The sequence below is a fragment of the Dissoconium aciculare genome, assembly GCF_010015565.1.
Source record: "Dissoconium aciculare CBS 342.82 unplaced genomic scaffold K489scaffold_6, whole genome shotgun sequence".
Classification (NCBI taxonomy): domain Eukaryota; kingdom Fungi; phylum Ascomycota; class Dothideomycetes; order Mycosphaerellales; family Dissoconiaceae; genus Dissoconium; species Dissoconium aciculare.
Window position 1 is genome coordinate 1,166,585 of NW_022984956.1, and position 20,876 is coordinate 1,187,460.

A 20,876-nucleotide genomic window follows, 5' to 3' on the forward strand; every position below is an offset into this window, starting at 1 on the left:
CCCACTCTCGATCGGTATCACAGCAATAGAATTATTAATGAGACGCTGGGTAGCGGCGTGTTCGACGAAGAGCACGGAACCAAGTCATAGCAATTGCCGGAAGATACAATCTCCCAGCCATGCCGACAAAACATATCGGCAACGGCAAGGCTTGGCTGTTGTCAATTGACGGGATAGGTCGAGATGAACAAGACCTATTTGCCGTTTTGCGGTTCGCATTCCATCTCAAGCGCCGAAGATTTCCCCGGATTTTGCCCATCCCAACATGTATGCGCCTCGAAGCTCAGCCTAAAAAGGACCGTGAAGACTAAGCGCCCATGTGTGCAGGAGAATGGTTCCTGTTTACCATATTAAATCTGTGACCAATGCGATCCATTGCCCTTCGCGTCCCGATGATCCTAAACTAGCACCGAAATATTTCCCGACAGATGAGGCTCAGTCGCAAAAGATAGTCGCCAACTTGTGAAGCTATTTCTATTCGGAGGAAAGCAGATGCGCAAACTCTTGGATAGGCGCTGTGCTGTGATTGAGCCGCAATTGACGGGAAGGAAGAGAGAAAAGCGGTTGTCGTGCCAGCCACCAGCAATCAACGGCTGGCGTTGAGGGAGCCTCTGCCGTCTCACCGTTGTCCGTAATTAGTTTGGCTGCGATAGATCTGGGCAATGACCCATGCCAAAGACAAACATGGATCAGGCCTGACCCAAAGAGGTTCTTTGACAGACCAAAAAAAACCGCTGAGCGTGGAAATGAATGGACAATTGTTGGGAATCAGTACCACCGAACGATGGTCCGTTGTTCCGGCTTGACCTTGAAGGACCTTCCCTTCGGAGCTATAGCCGCTCAGTACATGGCGACCTCGTGTTTGGGTTACTGTCTAGACGATCTGTGGATTCAAGCGATGGGAAAGAGGTCATCAGGGTCGTCACCTTCGAGCTGCAGCATGTGGTTGCTGCACGATGGGAGTACAGGGACCTTTCGATGGAGTCCCACAGTCCCGCTCTTGCATTGGCGTAGGTCGGGGAAGTGGAGAAGCTTCTCGGAGGCAAATGTTCACGTAATGTCCCGTCCATTTCAACTGAGCTCCATCGTATGAGCTCCTACTCTCCATGCTTGATCCTTGAAATATTTCGAATGCCCTTTGGAGCGCAGTGGTGCGCGCATGTGTGTGCGAGCGACTATGCCTTTAGGGTAGAGATGCTATCAAAGGGCAATTCCAGGACCATCAGACAATGGTGAAACAGAGGAGGCTGTTCACGCTTAGAATAGTATGTCACCATGAAAGTTAAGTTGCTTGGAAGGTTTGTATGGGGCTCGGGGAGGAAGAACTTCGCCTGGGCTTGCTAGGTCGGTCCATGTTGAGATCGGCCATCGACGTCATGGTGGTGTGCACGAAACCGTAGCTGTCTGGCTGTCTGGTGGTGAGCAACGGGCGAAAACCACCGTGCACATACACGCAAAGACAAGGTCATTGAGAGCGTGTGCGAGAACTCTGCCGTCAACGTTGCTGCGGCGGAGAGTAAGAGGAGCAGGGAAAGGCTCATTGCACCCACGCTCGCTCGCTCGCACGCACGCACGCACGCACACCCATCGCAGCAGCATTGTATCACTGCTCCATCATACATACTTTATCTTCAATGCGATTCCCTCTCCTCTGACCTTTTCCTTCTCTCACACCACCACTTGTCTCTCCACAATACCACCGCTCCACCTACACATAAACTCTTCGGTCGCCTCTTTGTACAGGACCGAGAGGAAGAGAGAGATCTATTCGAGCAATACCTGGTTCGATCACGACGACGAACAGCACCACCATCACCATCACCAACCAGTCACTGCATCATTTTGCAGTTCTTCAACTCTCCTCGTGGGACGAAATAACAAAGGGTATGTACGCATTTATTACTGCATGACGACAGCTTCTCCGATGAGCTGCACTTCCGTTCCTCCAATGCAGTGCTTTCCGTCGTTTGCGGAGGCGCCAAACCCCGCCCATGCCCTTCCTCTGGCGATGCTTCCATATGACGCACCTCATTATCACCTTCAGACTGACCACGATCACAACTAGACACGGACCTTCTCTGATCCTGAGCTTCCTCGGACGTACGCAATACCTCTGATTAAGAGTTTAAACACCTCTTCATCTCCCGTCCACCTTCAGATCCACATTCCAAAATGGCTGCGCCGCGGAGAGATGTTCACAACCACGTCCTCTTTGAGGTCGCAACAGAAGTCGCCAACCGAGTAGGCGGTATCTACAGTGTGCTTAAATCAAAGGCCCAGGTCACCACTGCCGAATATGGATCATCATATACGCTCCTCGGACCGCTCAACCGCGCATCGGCAGCTGTCGAAGTAGAAGAGATTGAGCCGAAAGACCCTGCTCTGGTCAAGACCATTGCGAGCATGAAGGAGCGCGGTATTCAGACCCTATACGGTCGGTGGTTGATTGATGGCGCACCACGTGTGCTCCTCTTCGACACAGGCACCGGTTACTACAAGCTCGACGAGTGGAAGGGTGACTTGTGGTCCACTGCGGGAATTCCCAGCCCAGCAGACGACCACGAGACCAACGAGGCTATTGTCTTTGGATATCTAGTTGCCTGGTTCTTGGGCGAGGTAAGAGAACAATGTCTCGCGTGGTTTGTGAAATTGACAACCAGCTGATTCGCCGCAGTACGTCGCTCACGAAAAGGAGCGCGCCGTCATCGCCCAATTCCACGAGTGGCTCGCTGGTGTGGCTCTACCTCTCTGCAAGAAGCGGAAGATCGACGTCACTACCATCTTCACCACTCACGCCACCCTGCTTGGTCGATACCTCTGCGCTGGATCCGTCGACTTCTACAACAACCTACAACACTTCGATGTCGACGCCGAGGCCGGCAAGCGTGGTATCTACCACCGTTACTGCATCGAGCGCGGAGCTGCCCACAGCGCCGATGTCTTCACCACCGTCAGCCACATCACCGCATTCGAGAGCGAGCATCTTCTGAAGCGCAAGCCGGATGGCGTTCTGCCCAACGGATTGAACGTCAAGAAATTCTCCGCGACGCATGAGTTCCAGAACTTGCACCAGACCAACAAGGAGCGCATCAACGATTTCGTTCGAGGTCATTTCTACGGACACAACGACATTGACCCGGAAAAGACTCTTTACTTTTTCACCGCCGGACGATATGAGTACCGCAACAAAGGTGTCGACATGTTCATCGAGTCGTTGGCGCGCCTCAATCATCGCATGAAATCTTCAGGTTCTGACGTCACCGTTGTTGCGTTCATCATCATGCCTGCGCAGACGACCTCGCTTGCCGTAGAGGCTCTCAAGGGTCAAGCTGTCGTCAAGTCTCTTCGCGACACTCTCAGCAACATTGAAAAGAACATTGGCAAGAAACTTTTCGACAAGTCGATCGCGTGGCACGAAGGTCAGAACATTCCGGACGAGAAGGACCTCCTGAGCCCTCAGGACAAGATCATGCTTCGTCGTCGGTTGTATGCCATGAAGCGGAGCACGCTGCCTCCGATTGTGACCCACAACATGGTCAATGACGCGGAGGATCCCATTCTGAACCAGATCCGACGCTGCCAACTTTTCAACCACCCGACCGACCGCGTCAAGGTCGTCTTCCACCCCGAGTTCTTGTCATCGGGTAACCCTGTCCTGCCCATGGACTACGACGACTTTGTCCGCGGCACGCACATGGGTGTGTTCAGCTCCTACTACGAGCCCTGGGGTTACACTCCCGCCGAGTGCACCGTCATGGGTGTTCCCAGCATCACCACCAACCTGTCTGGTTTCGGCTGCTACATGGAGGAGCTGATCGAGAACGCGTCCGACTACGGTATCTACATCGTCGACCGTCGCTCCAAGGGCGTCGACGACTCTGTCAACCAGCTCACCGATTACATGTTCGATTTCACCCGCAAGTCTAAGCGCCAGCGTATCAACCAACGTAACCGTACCGAGCGTCTTTCGGACTTGCTCGACTGGAAGCGTATGGGCCTGGAGTATGTCAAGGCCCGTCAGCTTGCACTTCGCCGTGCGTACCCCGACTCGTACACCGACCGCGACGACGAGCCTGGTTTCTTCGACGGCACCGAGGGTCAGAAGATCTCACGGCCGTTGTCTGTCCCTGGTTCTCCCCGTGAGCGCAGCGGCATGATGACCCCCGGTGATTTCGCATCGCTGCAGGAGGGCCGTGAGGGTCTGAGCACGGAGGACTACATTGCATGGAAGTTGCCCGAAGAGGTATGTTGGCATCGCTCCGTCTCCCCCGTTTCCGATATTTTTGCATTTACTAACATTATGTTTCAACAGGAGGAAGTCGAAGACTACCCATTCCCGCTCACTCTCAAGGCGAAGAAGAGCGTCGACGGCAACAGCGGCACCACGACCCCGACACACAATGGCAGCAACGGCAACGGCACCGCCCTCCCACTACGATAGGTGGATTCGAGTTGCATCGATATCGACCAGTTGTAGACGGACGAGGAAAAGAGACCGAGAATGAGAGACCGGCAACAACGAATGGAAGGGAAAAAAGATTGAGAGAGTGCAGGCGATCACATTACGATCGTGAATAAAAAGCAGAGACAAGGCAGGGAGAGGGTATGGGAATTCCTCTCTGAATTCGTGTTAGATGATTTCCTTTTTTTTGGACCCGCCGATGGGCGTCGTCTGTCTGTTCCTCGTGTATATGTACATATCTTTCTTTCCTATGGCATATGCGTATGTCGATGAACGAATGTCAGAAATCTTCCTCAAACGAAGGATGGCTCCTCTATGCGTCGCAGTCCGTTCGATGATATACCCATCTGTATCACAGCGTTCCTTTCTTTTGTCACGCCTAACGTCGACTCCCATCTGCCCAGGTGGTAATAATGGGAAGGACCGTGATGATCGATGCCTCAGGCCCACCACGAGACTCATCGCGGTCTCCTCAGACGTGGAACGAGTAGGGCTTGCGGCCGATCGAACACTTTGCGCCGATCTGTCTAGGGAGATACTTCTCGAATGACGATGACGATGGTCCGGAATGGCACGAGTGCTCTTCGGAATACTCCAGTACAATTCAGTCCTCTCCCTCCGAGAATGGGAAATGCTCTGACTGATGATGATGACAAAGATCGACGGGGAGAAACCTCGGAACGGAAAAGGTTTCCTGGAGTACCTAGCTATGTAGTTATTAGGTGTGCTCCAAGGCTGTGTCCTATGTGTGTGCTCTCGTTGTGATCCCGAATGGTCATGTCTTACATGGCCGCGGCCGACCTCCTTCCATTCGCTTTCCCTCTGTCGTCATGTGATGATGATGAAGACCATTGCGGCGGGTTTCGTCACGGGCTTTTCGCGCGGGGCCCCAGATGTCACCGCCGCATTTGCCTGAGATGTGATCTGTTGTTGCTGTAGTTCGCGAGGTGGACGCGCAATGCTGCCGCCAATCCAAGGTCACAATGCGGTCCTGTCCATCATAACAGTAGTAATGATGAGATTTAGCTACAGCTACGGGACAACACACTGTGGTTGCTGCTTTCCAATCTCGTCACTCCGGCACGTCCGGGACAGCCTTGACTACTACCTAGGTATGGACGGGAAAGGCACAAGGCAGATGCATTGCAATGCATTGCAGTAGTACTAGTAGTAGCACGAATTGGTTTATACATACCTGGGTTAGGTATCCTATATTATTTGTTGTTAGCTGGAGTGATGGGAATTCCGAGGGTTTGATTGGAAGCCTCTGGCCGGGTTCGCATCAACATCTCGTCACCACCTGGGCACTGGGGCATGTCATCCCGTCTCCTCTGCCCACCTGCAGCTGGCTTCCCTCCACCACCTGGGCACGCTCGCTTAATGGCCAACCGCCTTCGGATTCTTCAGGTGGTGATGATCGCGATTTGTTTATACAATGCCATATTAGAAGGTGCACTTGCTCCTCCGCCTTGTCCTTAATGAGCCTTGAAACCACCAATAATCCGCTCTCCACACACAGTCCTTTTCGTCTCCCTCCCACGTCTGCACGTCCGTCAGCATCAGCCGGGCGAGTTCACACATCCCGCTCCTGACGATGGCTGCTGCTGGTGCTGCTCGATAGATCCTCCACCACCACAATTTCCACCCGATCTGCTTGCAACTTTCCCTCCCGACATTTGTAAACATCTGACCATCGTTATTCCTCTGCCGGGATTTGGAGTTCCCCTCGCGGTCCCTGTCCATACACAATTTACCAAGGACATTCTCCATTCTTGGGCACATGCATTGGTATCGCAGCTGGAATGTAGCGCACTCGACCCGCACGCTTGTTCGCTCCTCCCCACCTCTTCCGTCTGCTCTCCGCCCCAACTTCACCAACGACCCTGGTACATCTTTGGCCTGCCCGGGCACCGCCGCTTCCTCTGCTGCTCCGCTGGGCTTTGAAAGAAAATCCTGCCTGGGGTGCACTATTCCAAGGTGGCTACTAATCTTGGTAATAACTTGGTGAATATTTCGACGCTCGATCCTTCATGGCCGCTTCCCGATTTTATTAATCATTAATAATTCACAAGGCGGTCGGCGGGTGCCAACAATCCACGCGTCTGTCGATCGACTGTCATGTTGTGTTCCGCCGTCCTACCCGCCGACGTCATCACCTCCTGCGGCGGCCGAGCTGCGGTGTCGACACGCCGGTGACGGATCATAAGCGATACAAGTTTCACGGCCTCATGATCAGCATCTCCTGGACAGGAAGCGTGTCTTAATTCTGGCGTTTGCTTCCATCCGGTTTGGGAACTAAAATTGCAAGGCCGTCCAGCAGCAAGCAACCTTGGTAGCTTGATTCTGCTTTGAGCGCTCGAAGCGCGAGCATCCGGGCCCCGGACCACGACCATGTCTACCAGAAGCAGCAATGATGGCTGGGGACGACGGAGCCTACTCGCTCTCTCTTCTCTGAAATCCTCGGCGCCGTCACATGTTGCCACCGCGAGCGCAAATGCCGCGGAAGTTTCGGCGAGGCCTGGTACGGGGCGGAGTCAGGACAGCAGACATTTACGGAGCTCAAGTTGGTTCAACGATCGGGTCCATCGGGATCATTCTCGACCTAGTAGCTCTCATCGCTTAGCGACACTGCCTTCGAACTCATCATCTCTTTCCCTACAGCAATCGGCTTCGCAGCAACAGCAGCAGCTAGCGCTGCCCCAACAGCCGACGCACAGCCGCCAGAATAGTCGACCTTCACTGGGTGGGAAAGGTGGCAAGTCACGGCCGCCTTCTATGTTTGGATCTCTCAAGGACCACATTCGACACATCGACGCAGAAGATAGCCAATATGACGGTCGGGACGAGCCGTTGTCTGCGTCTTCGACTGGCGCTTCATCTTCATTCGGCAATGAGCATCCGATCGATGCGTCTACGATCCCGCGAGCGGTCTTGCTGCATGGCGAAGTTCAGACCAGTGCGGGCATGTTTCGCAAAAAGAAGGAGTACCTTGTTCTGACCGAATGGACGCTTCTTCGCTACAAGTCCCACACGAAAGCCGCAGAGGCGTTCAGGTCGATATCGCAGACAGCCGGTCGGACTCCCCTGGTCAAGCACGGATCGGTGCAGTCGATAGGCTCGCATTCGGATATGCAAACGCTGTCAGACTCTTCCGGCGATCGGGAGGGTAAAATCTTCCTGAGCCAGATAGTCGCGGTTCACAAGCTCGAGGACGGGAAACCCTACTTCGCGCTCGAAATTTGCCATATGGATGAGGAATCCGGCCACGCATCTGCAATGTCACTACAGTTCAACAATTCCGAGGATAGGGATACCTGGTTGCGGACGCTCCGCATCGCCGCCCATGAGGTCCGACTACGAGGTCCGACCTATCTTTCGCCGTCCAATCTGGAGCATACTGCCTGGGTCATCGAGCGCGACCAGGATTATGATCCGAATAATTGCGCCATCTTCAAAGTCGTCCTACGGCAAGCCACGTCCAAAACCAGCAGCAGATCTTCCACGGAAGATTTCAGCAAACTTGCATCCTCAATGTGCTTTCTTGCCGTTGGCGTACACAAAGTCCACATCGTGCAGCTCGCGAAGCCAGCGAGCCGGACCTCAAGTCACCTGTCCATCTCAACCGATGCACATGTATCTTATGGTATCTTAACCATAACCGGCATGCACGTCAGCGCCGTCGACGACGAATTCCAGCTAACTTTTCGGGAACCCCTCCAGCGTTCTCGAACACTGTTCCTAGCTTCAGTGTCTGCACAGGAGATTGTTGCGCGACTCTATGCTGCTGAAAATTATCTGCGCCCAGAATGCTGCCACCGCTTGTACAAATTCAACACCCCTCGCGAGATGGACGCCTTGTTAGGCCCGCGGGCGCTCTCCAGTGATGAAGAACATAGCTGCCTGGATCGGACCTTGTCTGCATACTGCGTCGCGTATGGTGTCAATCCGGCGAACATCCGGTATACAATCGACTATGCCTGCGAGGATGCTCCGCGCTTCGAACTGCTGTCGCCAGCCGATGCACGACGACCCAAATATCTACCTCTCGAGCTTCTCGCAATCATGCGCGCACTACGATACAATGAGAGCTTTGGCGGCATCTCCTTTGCTGGGGTTTCACTAGATAGCCTGAATGGTGCGCACGATCCTTTCGGTACCGAACTTGTCTGTACCCGGACCAAACGCGGCACACCCATCAAATTAAGTGCGGAGGAGTTGACTCGAGCATCGATGCTGGTCCAAGAGATCCGCGCGCTAGCTGCGCTGAGCCGAAAGCTGCGCTACCTGGACTTTTCAGGATGCATTACGTCGTCCAACAGGCGGCGCGATCACAGTCGAACACCGGCCTCGTCGCCCGAGGATGAAATGGTGCCGGCCCGTGACATCGGCTGCGGGATCGTGGAGGCGCTTTTCCCTCTCTGCAAACATCAGACCACGAACGTTGACTGGATCTGTTTGAACGGCATCGAGCTGAGTGAGATGGACATCGACTACCTCGTCGGGGCAGCGGTGGACAAGTCGTGTCATTTCCGCGCCATCGAACTCAATCGTTGCGGACTCGGCGATCGGAGCATGAGTCTGATCTTGGATGCTCTGCGGTATCAGGAAAACACTTTGGAATCGTTGGAAATTGCCGGGAATACCGCACGACTCAATCCGGCGTCACTCGATGGGCAGCTGGGCATATTCGGCTTCATTCGAAAACTGAACCTCTCTCAAGTGTCTGTGACTTCGGGCAACGAGCCCCTGATCCAAGCGGAGACGCTGTTGATTTGGCGGCTCCAGGAGCTACGCTTCACAGGCACCACCATCAACGATGCGACGGTCGACGCCATCAGCACTTATCTTGGGCATCCCCAATCCGCCGGTCTTCGGCAACTGTGCGTGGACAATACGTATATCACCGGCAGAGGCGTGGCCACTCTCCTCTATAGTCTAGCGGGGTCTGACGACGAAGTTGCACGGGAACTCCACCTGGACATCAGTCAGAGTCTTTTGAACAAAGACGGCGACCTCGTCGCTTCCGCCATTTCCGAGTCTCGGACGCCCTCCCAGCTGAGCATGCGCGCCATCGAGTTTCGCGACGAAGGCGTCTTCCGTAAAATTATCGCAGCATTCGCCGCGAATCGTACGACCCGCTATCTCGACATGTCCCAAGCCGGACTACCCGGGGATGCCAGCGAAGATACTTGCCGCGCCCTGCAGAAGATGTTCAGAGAGAACCACACGATTGTGGAATTGGATCTCTCTGGCGACGATTCGCGCTTGGCTGCATCCAAATTCGGCCCAGGAATCAACACTGCTTTGTCGGGTCTGGCGCAAAACTCCGCTCTTCAAGTCTTGCGGATGGAAAAGCAGAAACTCGGCGTGCAAGGCGCCAGTGCGCTCGCCGAGGTCCTGATTACGAATAACACACTTACCGAACTCCATTGCGATAACAATGAGATCCCACTACAAGGTCTCACGGACCTCGTCAATTCAGTAGAAGAGGCCAACACAACTCTAGTTCACCTGCCTCATATGACAGATGGCCGCAGTGCCGCAGTCCGAGCCGCGAAAGCTTCCATCAAGGCCATGGCCGATATGGACACGCCAGGCTCGTCGCCACCTTCGTCGCCTATCACAGCGAAGCCTTCCGGCGCAGGCTTCTCTGGCGCTTCAAATGCGGTCCGAAAGGGTTTCAATAGTGTAAGGAAGACGGCACGGCGATCTGGCTCGCCTTCTCTGGCGATAGGGAAAAGCCGGTTGTCACATGGATCAAGCACAAACGCCTCGAATTCCAAATCTTCCTCAACGCCCTCCACAAACGCTGCTAACCATGGCAACAAGCATGCCGGCCGAGGCGAACCCGCTACGACGTCGACCAAGGGTGGAGCACCACCACCATCCCTCCAAGTCAACGTCCCGAGTCACTCTACTTCCACTGCGACTGCTCATGTCAGCAAAGGCAGCAGAATGGCGTCCCCACTCTCCGCAACAGCAACCTCGGTGTCATTCTCGCCAGCCCAGTACGTCCAAGATCCAAGCCGCATACTCGTGGAACAATGGGACCGGCAATGCGCCCGACTAGACGAGCTCCTCCTCCGCAACTGGCAATTGCTCCACGGCGTGAATCCCGCCCACCCAGCCGCCGAGCCCGACAACGCCCAAGCCGGCTTCCCTCCCTCCGATCACGGCATCTCGTCATCGTTCAACAAGCCCGGCAACAGCCACGCCAATGCTTCCTTCCGCAGAGACTCGGACGGCGGCCCTCCCCAGACCTTCCTCTCCCCTCTACCCCTCGAACTCCTCCACTATGATTTCCACGCACCCCTGTCTATCCCCAGCGCCGGCAGCGTGAACAGCGGCGCGGACGCGACCCCGCGGGCGGAGAAGACGGGGTATTTCGATCCGGCGCCGCCGGTGGGGAGTCCGATCGAGACGTCGGCGCGGTAGGATGGGGATTCGGGGAGAGAATGGTGCGATGACGATCTGGTCCACCCGGGCTTTTTCTCCTCACCCAACGGCGGCATGATGACTTTCGACTTTTTGTCTTCTTTCTTGTCATTTCTTTGTTTTTGTTTTTTTTTCTTCCTTTTGCTGCTTCTGAATTGCCTTCCTCCTCTCATTAATGAGGATGTAACGACTGTACATGTGGGAAAATCTATCTAGCTATTCGCTTCTCCTCCTAAGCACAATGTTTGCCTTTCGTTCTGCGGTCTTCTCAGGTCGTCGAGATCGTTTCGAGAAACTTCCAATCTTTCATCCCTGGGTTCGCATTCTTCTTTTCCCTGCCCATGCTCTCGGGGTTTTTTCTGGTTTGATGGGCTTGGAAGGGTACCTCCCTTCAGTAAGTAAGCTCTCCATCTACGGATGGTGTGCCTCTCGGAACGTAAATATAGATATCATATCCAGTTCACATTCTTGCTGAGACCCCATCACGTGCAGGTATGGTATAGACTCTACATACGACAGCCGTGTAAACAGTGGTACGCAATCCGACAGGCCGCGTACTCGACACACCGAGACGGGAATCTCCGACGTGGCATGGGGCTCTCGTCAATGGCAATGGAGTACATAATTGTCCACGCGTTCGACGCTACTGCCGACCGCCAAATTTCCAAGCTTGCCCAGGTACGAGAAAGGGAACCTTCACCTTGGGAATTCTACTTTGGTATCCGTTCTCGTCGGCACGTTCCATGCATCTCGGTGCGCATCGCATTATTATTATTGCACTACGCAGCTCCGTTCGTCGAATGTACACAGCGGATGGGTTTGTGCGCAAACTGATGATTGTTCGGAATGCCGTGGACCTGAGAGAGAGGGAGAGACAGAGAACCTGAATCATTTGCCATGATTTACCGAGCGTGATTCAACCAGAGGCGAGTGCGTCCTGTAGACCGCCGCATAGTCCATGGATCGAGCGCACCGACGCAGGATGTAACAATGCACTCCAGGGCTTGCTGGAGCCCGAGTGCAATGGATCCGTCGCCCCTAAGGACGTGTTGAAACGGATTGAAACGTGCCCGGCTCCAGTAGCTTGGGCAGCGGGAGCCAAGGGTCGATCGTCATCATCCCCCGAAATTCCGGCTCTGGCAGCTCTTCGGCCGCCACCGTTGGGACTTCAGATGGGAGCTCGAGGAACTTTTTGTCTCAGACCTCTCATCGTTCAGCCTTCTCACCGTCCGGGAACACCTCCTTGCGCGGGCATCATCATGTTCGCAAGGCGCTGAAGCGTGATCCCACAGCATTCATCGCGCCGCCATGAGATATGCTGAATATGGGTTGATCCTGCTTGAGCTGGCGAGCCAATGCCAGCCAGCGCACGGTCGGTCTCCATGGTCGAACTCGTCGAAAAGCGCACGTCGCGCGAGCAGTCGACCGCATTCGAGTCACTCCGACAGGAAGTCATTCGCCCTCCACATCAGCACGGCCAGAAATGCATCACAAGTCGTGAGAGCTGCTGATGATTCTGCACCGCTCTTGCCTTCCACAGGCACCGGATCGGCCTACGCATCATCATGCAACGACGCGAAACAAAGCTGGGTACAGGCTGGCGGTTCAAGTCTTGTATCCACGACGGCCTTCCAGACATCGACGAGTTCTGTGGGAGTATCGTTGTCCGTCTCGACCACGATCATGACCGAGGTCCCTCCGTCCGCCACTCTGCACACGCTCTGTGATGGCTTTCCGCGTCTGTCTGGCAACATCTCCACCTCGTATAGCGTGGTGAACGTCGCCAGGACGAGTTGGTCAACATTCACTACCACGAGTTCGGTGTATGTAAAGGTCCCTGCTCCGGATTGCACCATCCAAGAGGATGATTGTGCTGCTCTCGCAAAGGCCTACGATCTGCCAATGACCGCGCCACCACAGCCATCCCAACCTCCGATCTGCGGTCGGGCGATGCTACCCACCAGTATGGTGGATCAACCTCTCTGTGCGGAAAAGTTCGCCTCCGTCCAGGTTCTATTCTGGCCGGTGACCACGGCTTCGGACTGCGACCTATGTTCGCTCGACACATGTCGCACGACCACCATGTCACAGACCATACCCGGACAGGCAAACACATTTGTCTTCCATAATGTTACGCTGACGTCTCCGACCGTCTACGTCGCTCTTGCCGGAACGTTCGTCTATACCCGTTCGGGGACGCTCGTCTCGCGTGACAGCGAACTGATCCTTCCACAATCATCCACCCAACTCAGCAGCCTTTGCGGACAGCTCGGCAGCAAGGGCGGGCAATTCATCACTCGCTCTTTCAACTACGCCGATTTCGCCGGGCCCAATGTTCCCGCAGAGTCATACAGATGCCAACCACGCTGCTACTCCAATCCTTACAGCCTCTCTTATTCGAACGAAACTTACACATTTCAGGCATATACCGATCCGGGCACGACCTTCAGCGCCGCGACGACGACTTTCCAGGTCGCCAACTACGACACCTGGGCCACGGTCAATCAATGTTCGACAATCTACGATGACTACCGACCTGTACTATCCATCCCAGCCCTCTTCTCCTCCATGGCTCCCGCCGTGTTCGTAGAGAACGTCGCCGGCGTGGGCGGTTCCGGCGCATACACATGCCGATTCATCTTCGAATCCGACGCCGTGTTCTTCGATCCTCCGATGGCACTGACGCAAGCCGCCACAGCGGCATCCGCGACCCTGCCCGTCTACGCCTCCCTGTGGACGCCCACGGCCGGCCCAGATGGGAGATACTCCAGACCTGTGCAGACGGCTCTGCCGGAGAACTCCGCTACCTGGGATGGACCGACGGAGACTGGTCGTCCTCTTCCTTCGTCCAATGGTGGGCCGCAACAGGAAGGAGGTCCTTCGGCGCAGTCGCAGGGACATACGGCTCAGGATCAAGGGTCAACGGGGGGAGTGCGACAGAGTCCTACAGCGCAAGGCCAGGATCCCGGCGCCAATCGTCCTGGCACAGCAGTCGTCGGCGGCGGCGGAGGAGGACTGCCCAGTGGCGTGCCCTCTAGCACAACAACGAGACTGTCCACTGGCAGCGGCGCGACATCTGATCCAATTGGATCACCATCGACCATGCCGGGGTCGTCTTCAGCATCTCCCCGAATGATATTATTCCGTAGTGAATTCTGGCTGGGCTTTGCGGCGACGGTGTCATTGTTGAGCATGCTATTGCTATGACAGGAAAGTTTTCTTATGGCCACCGTTTTCGATGGAGATGAAACAATGTAATGAATAGAATAAACTTTATGGTATCGCCTCGCTCGCATCCCTGGTCCTCTTTCATTCGGTGTGCTTCCCCCCTTCCTCGTTTCGAATTTCCCGACGGTGAAGCATCGCCCCAACCCAAACCCTATCCCAACCCTTAGATCCGATGGTCACAGATTTCCATCACCACGATCAAATAGAATATGCATGCAAATACTGCACACCGTGGTCTATGTAGACTGTCTACATTACGAAAACTCATCACCCTCAGACGATCATCGACCATCTGAGATCGAGACGGTATGACCCGACGCAGTTCCACACTCAGCAGTCGCAGCAGCAAAGCTCTAAATTTGTACGAAGTTGCCCGTCAACATCATCGTGCGAATAGGTTGACCCACAGATATATTGTGCCTCCCAGCGAGAAGAGACCGCTTTACACGATGTTTCCCCAATCGCGAGTTCTTCAGCAACGATGGCCTCTCCCTCTACGTGTATCCCTAAGTGTCGATAGATAGATACAGCAGCCAAGATCAACAACGAGAGATTGGCATTTCCTAGCCCGGCGCCATCAAAAATCCCGCCCTACTTTTAGGGCGGGCTCCGCGTTGGAAACCGAAAGCACCCCAATGCTGTCGTGGGCAGTATAAATAACGCGGTGTGCTTTTCCGGCCGGACGACCACCCGCTCGTCCGTCCGTCCGTCCGCCCGCCCGCAATTGCGCTGGGTAGTTTGGGTCGGTTCGCGCCGCGGGCTGTAGGTGGACTCGAATGGGTTGGCGGATGGGCGGGTCATTATTGCTACTCGCCCGCGTGAATGAATTGCGTGATTGGAGCCAGGCTGGCATCACGTCTGGTCTATGAGTTGTGTTGTACATATATACAAACCGTGCTGTGGCCCGCGTGGTTTAGTGGTAATGGATCGTTTTCTGTTTATTCCTGGGGGTCCCTTTTGCTTTCCCACATACATGCTCCCTGTAGCGCTCTTCACTGCATAAGTTACGTGGACACCATATGTTTGGAGCTACATTGCAGCTCTTTCAGCGATGAGCAACATTGTTTGCACGAGCCAAAAAGAAATTGATGTCGGGAAAAGTGCAATCTGTCGTTCGTCATGGTCATTATTCAACATCAAAGGCATATACGAAAAACATCCAACAAGGATAACGACCCCAGCCAAGAAGAAAACCTTTCCCCTGAACGCCGCGCTCAAGTATTTTCGAGAAAACAAGCAGGCTCCCGCAAAGGACGTGAAAAGAAAAGCGACAAGAAGAATCCTGCCCGGGGCGATGCAGTGCACCACCGGAGGCTAGTCCAGAACCATCATATCCAGATCAGAGATACAAGCTCTCCTCGTCCGTTTCCCGGATAATGTATTCACCGTTGAACGCCATCTCCGCAGCTTTGGCGTCGACGGCAGCCCGGCGACCCTGCAGCCACACGAAGATGACCAGCACCGTGCCGAAGAGGCCTCCGAGGGCCGCCATGATGATGTTGATGGGCGCGGGATCGTCGTGGAAGGTGTCGTGGTTGGCGGCATCGATCAGCGGCTGGAACAAATTCACGACGCCGGAGAAGCAGATGATCATGCCGTAGACCTTGCCGAAGGTGGCGAAGCCGAAAATCTTGGTGGCGTAGTCACTGAGTGATGGATCGGGTCAGCAAAAGTTCGGGTTGACGCTGGTCGCTGCTGGTGAGGGGCTTGGGGATGCTGGATGGGGGAACCACTTACGACATGGCCGAGTAGTACAGCGGACGCAGCAAGACGAAGAAGATCACGTTGGCGTATGCTGCCCAGAGAAACGGCAGTGAGCCGAGCACACCGACAGAGGTGATGAGCGTCACCAGTACGGCAAGCATGCCGGCGGTACTCATGTGATCCAGCAGCAAGCCGATGAATGGTGTTGCCAAAACACCTCCGACCTGTCGATCAAAGACGCCACGTCAGTATTACAAAATTCATTCAAAACGGAAGGGCCAGACTGAAATGTTGCTCGAGAGCCTCGGCATGGTAAGACTTACAGGCAGGGCGACATCGAAAAAGGTGTTGATCTGCTTCGCCAACCGCGGCGATCTCAACATATACTCATACTGCGACTTAATCGTTGCGATGAAGAAGTTCATTCGCAGCATCTGCAAGACGGTAAGAAGCGTGATCAGGATAAACCAAGGCGTCCGCATCTGCTGCCAGGCGGTTTGGCCGTGGAGAGCACCCCACACGCCAGACACCTCGTGGCGTTTGTCCTCGAGCGCATCGCGAACTTCACGTTCCTCTGCGCCACCGAGAAGCCTGTCGAGTTCCGCGAGCGTGTCCTCTCGCTGTTCCCGACGGCTTACGCGGAGATTATTGACCTCGTTGTCACTGCGGTCGTCATCGGAATCGTGGACCTGTGACGCGCAGCATATATGTCAGTAAGTGGAATTTCCTCAGTCCTCCTTGACTTGTGTAGTTCGTTTGCGGCCTCGCTTGACCAGGTAGGTGACTCACATCTTTCGTTGCGTCCCTCACCAATTCCATCTTCTCCTCGATCTGGGGAACCGATGTGTATCCATCACCGTTCATCAGCGTGAATTGCGCAATGAAGATCAAGACAGGCACGATGATGTATCCATAGAAGAACTTCTGCGGAGAGAACGCGCCATCGCTGGCCTCGTACGCAAGACGATAGAACAAGAAGACCGCGGCCGATGCGTCGAAAGCACCCGTCACCAATGCTACGATGGTGCCGGAGTGCTTGGGAAAAGCATTCGCAATGGCAAACGATGGGACGAAGATGAAAGATCCGCCGAGCGCCAGCAGAATGTTTCCGAGCATGTAACCGTCAAAGTCTGGCATGGCGAACGCCGATGCCATTATGAAGCTTCCGATGGCAAGTAAGACAGACCCGATAGCGATCGTGGACCGCGCACCATACTTGTCAAGCAATGTGCCCGCAGGGAGGGCGGCGATGTTGCAGGTCGTCGATGCAACTGCGAAGAAAGCATTCAACCTGTCGCGGAGAAAACTCAAGTCAGCACATTGAAGACAAATTAATCACTTGCGATTGCGACCAAGTGATGTGCGAAGAAGAGCAAGCCCGTACTCACCTCAGGTCCTGGTCGCGACAAATGCTGACCCGAGCACCAAGTTCCTCAGCCGTACAATATTCGCTGTAGACTCCTTGGTGCACTAAGATCGGCTTGAGAGCCGCGAAACCAAAGACGATACCAGAAGCCAGCCAACAGGCCAAGATGGTGACAACAACTTGCACTGTTTCCGAGGCGATTAGCAATTGGCACCAAGGAGGATAGTACTCATCGATGCATGACTCAACAAACAAGAGGTTGAGACAGGATGATGACGGGGATAACAACGATGGACGACTCACTTGTTCGTCGTGCCGTCGACACCTCGTACGCCGGGACGGCCGCAACGTTAGCATCGACGACATTCTTGCTCGGATCAACGAACGCATCATAACTGATGACCCGACGGACACCCTTGACGGTGCCCGATGTAGAATTCAGCGTGCCATAGATGGAATCCCGCGGCCGCAACCGCGGTGATGACAACAGGCTTTCCCGATCATTCAGGCTCGTGAAATTGATCGAGGGCGTGGGTCGGACCCGAAACGAGCCTGAGATGCTGCCGGCATGTTGTTGCGGGCCCAGACGTGGCGATTCGCGGTCGATGCCTTCGATGGATGTGACGTGCTGGGCCAAAGACATGGAAGACGGAACGGCGTCGACGGGGGGGTGGGCGCTTACAGGTTGTCGTTGTCGCTGGGTGAGGAGGTCGTCGAGTGCGGAGATGTGTTGTTGACGACGATGTTGAATGCTATTATGATTATTATTGTTGTCGGTAGTTGGATGATCAAACGACAATGACCTTGAGCGCAATCTCTGCAGTGGCGATGGCTGATCGGCGAGGTGGTGTCGATGGAGGAGAAAACCGCGACTATTTTCTTCGTATTGGTGGTGGTGGTGGTCCTCAAGGTCACGCTGGACCGCCGGACAAGTGGGCGAGAGCAGCGGCGACAGCGGCGGGCCAGCATTTAGTTCTGGCGATAGTCTTGTGGCGACGGGCGCGAGGAGTGGACATGGCGCTGCAGCTGACGACGGTTCGGCGATGCTAGAGCTTTCTCTTTCGTTATCATAACTGCTATCATTAACATTACGGCGGGTGCTGCTTGCTGGTGGGTCTGGTATTACTGCAGCAGTTGCTAGCAGCAATTTCGGGTCTGGCACGTGAAGCATTTGCACTCCGCAGGGAAATTCCGAGCTAGGCTTCGTTGGCGCTGGTGCTCCAGTCCAATGCAACCGTGAACGGTGATAAGTAGGTAATACGCCGCCAGGCTAATGCAAACTCCCAATGGTCGAGGAAATAGTTCAATGGTTGTGGTCAATAACACAAGAATGTGCTGTGCAGCGAGTGCCGGCAAGATTGATAAGGTCGAATCGAAGTACACGCAATCACGCTCGTGTCTGCAGCGATCGCAGCAAGCAAATCGAATATGCGGTGATGAGGGAGCTTCTCATTCGCATTGCAACGCAGCCGTTCTCGGAGAGGGATGGTGAAGCAAGGTGAGAGCGAGGGGAGGCAAATGGCTTATCGCTCGCGCGCGCATACTCATGTCTATCTCTGCCATTGATCTCTGTGCAATGAGTGAGCCAGCATGTATTGCGCACGACGATAGCCAGACATGACGAAGAATGTCGATCCCGCCATCCGCTCATTCGCTCCCGTCACAGCAGGGAACGTCATTTCGCGGGTGCGCACGAGGGTACACGACCGATGTTGAGACGAGTTCCGGACGTGTGTCTCCGAAGCCATCCATCGTGGGTGTGGATTAGAAACATAGTTCGAGGGCGGAACTTCGAATATGGGATCTGTTGAGCGTCATTGTGTCTCAGCGACGACGACACTATCAGTGCTCTGGCGCTCTGGTCATCATGTGAAGGCGGGTCCTCGCCGTGCCACCTTGAAGGCGACGAGGGTCCTTTGAGCGATGATTATAACGATGATAGACAAACTCGACTAAGCCTGTCCGAGTGAGGTGTGAAGAAAATAACATCCTTTGCCGGTTCGTCGGACGACAGGTGTGCCGCCGGAATGCTGACACCTACGGCCATGTTCGCTGTATACCCCTAACCGCACAGTGAATCCATAGCTATCCATTGTCACCAAGAACTACGAATATCAACAGATAGGAAGCCGTGATGCATTTATTACATAGACAGGCTCCTTCTCGGCGTGGCGGCCTTGTTGTAGGAATGGTCTCAGTCCAGACACGCATGAGGGTGCGCACGGAGCTGGTCTTCCGTGCAACGGTTCCGGGGCCGCCGCCCAGCACGCCGATCGCGCATTGCTCGGTCCTCAATCGAGCTCCTAGGACATCTCAGACCAATGGTTATCATCTTCCCTGGCTGTTGAGAATCATTGTCGCTGTATTTTGTTCAGCACTGGATGTAGATCTGTACTTCTTTCCATGTTTAGGCTGAGGTGCCAACGCCTATTCCGCATTCTCCAAGCTTTAGGCTGTATGTCAACCTTGGGACTGTAGTCCCTCGAGTGTTTGTCATAGGCCGGCCACAGAGAAGCGGAGCACGTTGCAAGCCAATTTCCTCTACTCTCCGCTTGGATCAGGTCTGCAATTATCATTTGAAACGCGCTAACGGAACACCCACGCAGCATCTCGATGGTATAACACGTCCCACTCTCGCGGGCGAGACACTGGTGTCTACACATTCCCAGTGCATCGTGCCGATGGCGTGAGCTTCGATTGCGGGCAAAGCGTCAAAGCGGTACATCTACGGAGGTCTCCCATTTGGCCCATCAGCATTGACGTCGTGCGATAATACCTGCACTGCCCCGGAATGGTGAAGACCCACCGGATCTTTCGAGCACGCCATGTGCGATCCAAGTCAACCAGGCGAGAGCATTTTTGTGGAGTCAGTCTGTGTCCACCGCCCATAGTGACGGGAAATGTTTCCTCATTGGCCACGATCGGGCAGTGCATGGGATGTGAATATCATCCTGCGACAATAGTGCAGTATAGTAGTACAGCACCGATGCGGGGGACGTGGAAGCGGAGCGAGCATCACACATGTCGATGATGTTCTGGAAATGTGTGATGTCGGCGATAAATATAGCCTTCGCTTAGGATGTCTACGATGATGACCGAAATCCGTCAAGGATGGTTTAGGAACATGCACCTATCGAACATGTAGTACTTCTCGTGTGTGCCAGTGACAATGGATGATGATAAGCAGACATGCGAACCCCCGGCCCGATCGGCCGCGCTTCGCCTCATGGTGTGCCGAGATCAGCCACGAAGATGGGGAAAGCTCACGATTGTGGGTGCCCAGGTGGTTTGGAGCAACCCAGGCCCCGGCAAAAGACTTGTGTGGCGTCGACGTTGAAATTGGGAGCCCGAATTCGCTTTACGTCTACAGCGGTACTTTCGAACTGTCCAAATGCTGTCTCCCTCATGCTGCACGCCCTGAATATGCAGGGCGTGTACAACAAGTAGTTGGTCACAATAGCCCGACATGAATTGTTCTTACAATAGTTCCAGGACGACCGCATGGTGGACGTCGATGCGCACATATCCGCGAACAAAGCCTCCCGACGGCTCGGTTGGGCCAAATGGGTGGCGCGCGTGAATGCACGACTTCAAGTCAATTGCTCTCAATCTTGGCATGGAATATTCCTTCGCAGAGGGGAATCCGGTTCAGATATACTCGGCGTGGACCGGCCAGGCGCC

The 20,876-nt window shown here is 54.6% G+C and overlaps 5 protein-coding genes across 5 annotated transcripts; 4 read left to right on the top strand and 1 right to left on the bottom strand.

The window, feature by feature from the left end:
• The first annotated feature begins 1,881 nt into the window (after window positions 1-1,881).
• K489DRAFT_394632 (glycosyltransferase family 3 protein) lies at window positions 1,882-4,799 on the top strand. Its single transcript, XM_033606811.1, has 3 exons — window positions 1,882-2,616; window positions 2,675-4,243; window positions 4,313-4,799. The coding sequence occupies exons 1-3, from the start codon at window positions 2,173-2,175 to the stop codon at window positions 4,439-4,441; spliced, it is 2,142 nt and encodes a 713-aa protein (XP_033460047.1). The 5' UTR covers window positions 1,882-2,172; the 3' UTR covers window positions 4,442-4,799.
• K489DRAFT_223142 (uncharacterized protein) lies at window positions 4,462-5,124 on the top strand. The gene has a single exon (XM_033599746.1). The coding sequence runs from the start codon at window positions 4,635-4,637 to the stop codon at window positions 5,010-5,012; it is 378 nt and encodes a 125-aa protein (XP_033460048.1). The 5' UTR covers window positions 4,462-4,634; the 3' UTR covers window positions 5,013-5,124.
• Window positions 5,125-6,627: 1,503 nt separating this feature from the next.
• On the top strand, window positions 6,628-11,334 carry K489DRAFT_380407 (RNI-like protein). Its single transcript, XM_033604870.1, has one exon. The coding sequence runs from the start codon at window positions 6,854-6,856 to the stop codon at window positions 10,895-10,897; it is 4,044 nt and encodes a 1,347-aa protein (XP_033460049.1). The 5' UTR covers window positions 6,628-6,853; the 3' UTR covers window positions 10,898-11,334.
• An 871-nt stretch (window positions 11,335-12,205) lies between these two features.
• Window positions 12,206-14,104, top strand: K489DRAFT_370608 (uncharacterized protein; the record flags this gene model as incomplete). The annotated part of the gene is made up of 1 exon (XM_033603158.1): window positions 12,206-14,104. One exon carries the CDS (start codon window positions 12,206-12,208, stop codon window positions 14,102-14,104), a length of 1,899 nt encoding a protein of 632 aa, XP_033460050.1.
• Window positions 14,105-15,217: 1,113 nt separating this feature from the next.
• Window positions 15,218-18,282, bottom strand: K489DRAFT_431625 (MFS general substrate transporter). The gene is made up of 6 exons (XM_033608451.1): window positions 17,499-18,282; window positions 17,218-17,380; window positions 16,619-17,120; window positions 16,153-16,518; window positions 15,863-16,053; window positions 15,218-15,771 (listed from the first exon to the last, which is right to left on the bottom strand). Exons 1-6 carry the CDS (start codon window positions 17,836-17,838, stop codon window positions 15,465-15,467), a joined length of 1,869 nt encoding a protein of 622 aa, XP_033460051.1. The 5' UTR covers window positions 17,839-18,282; the 3' UTR covers window positions 15,218-15,464.
• Between the last annotated feature and the right edge of the window lie 2,594 nt (window positions 18,283-20,876).

What these genes read in the sequence shown, in the direction of transcription:
- K489DRAFT_431625 (XM_033608451.1), bottom strand. Translation starts at nt 17,838, where the DNA reads ATGTCTTTGGCCCAGCACGTCACATCCATCGAAGGCATCGACCGCGAA. An exon ending in GTCGACGGCACGACGAACAA is followed by an intron (nt 17,381 to 17,498) that starts GTGAGTCGTCCA and finishes CCTCGGAAACAG; the next exon opens with TGCAAGTTGTTGTCACCATC. An exon ending in TGAGGGACGCAACGAAAGAT is followed by an intron (nt 16,519 to 16,618) that starts GTGAGTCACCTA and finishes TGCGCGTCACAG; the next exon opens with GTCCACGATTCCGATGACGA.
- K489DRAFT_380407 (XM_033604870.1), top strand. Translation starts at nt 6,854, where the DNA reads ATGTCTACCAGAAGCAGCAATGATGGCTGGGGACGACGGAGCCTACTC.
- K489DRAFT_223142 (XM_033599746.1), top strand. Translation starts at nt 4,635, where the DNA reads ATGATTTCCTTTTTTTTGGACCCGCCGATGGGCGTCGTCTGTCTGTTC.
- K489DRAFT_394632 (XM_033606811.1), top strand. Translation starts at nt 2,173, where the DNA reads ATGGCTGCGCCGCGGAGAGATGTTCACAACCACGTCCTCTTTGAGGTC. An exon ending in TTGCCTGGTTCTTGGGCGAG is followed by an intron (nt 2,617 to 2,674) that starts GTAAGAGAACAA and finishes GATTCGCCGCAG; the next exon opens with TACGTCGCTCACGAAAAGGA. An exon ending in CATGGAAGTTGCCCGAAGAG is followed by an intron (nt 4,244 to 4,312) that starts GTATGTTGGCAT and finishes ATGTTTCAACAG; the next exon opens with GAGGAAGTCGAAGACTACCC.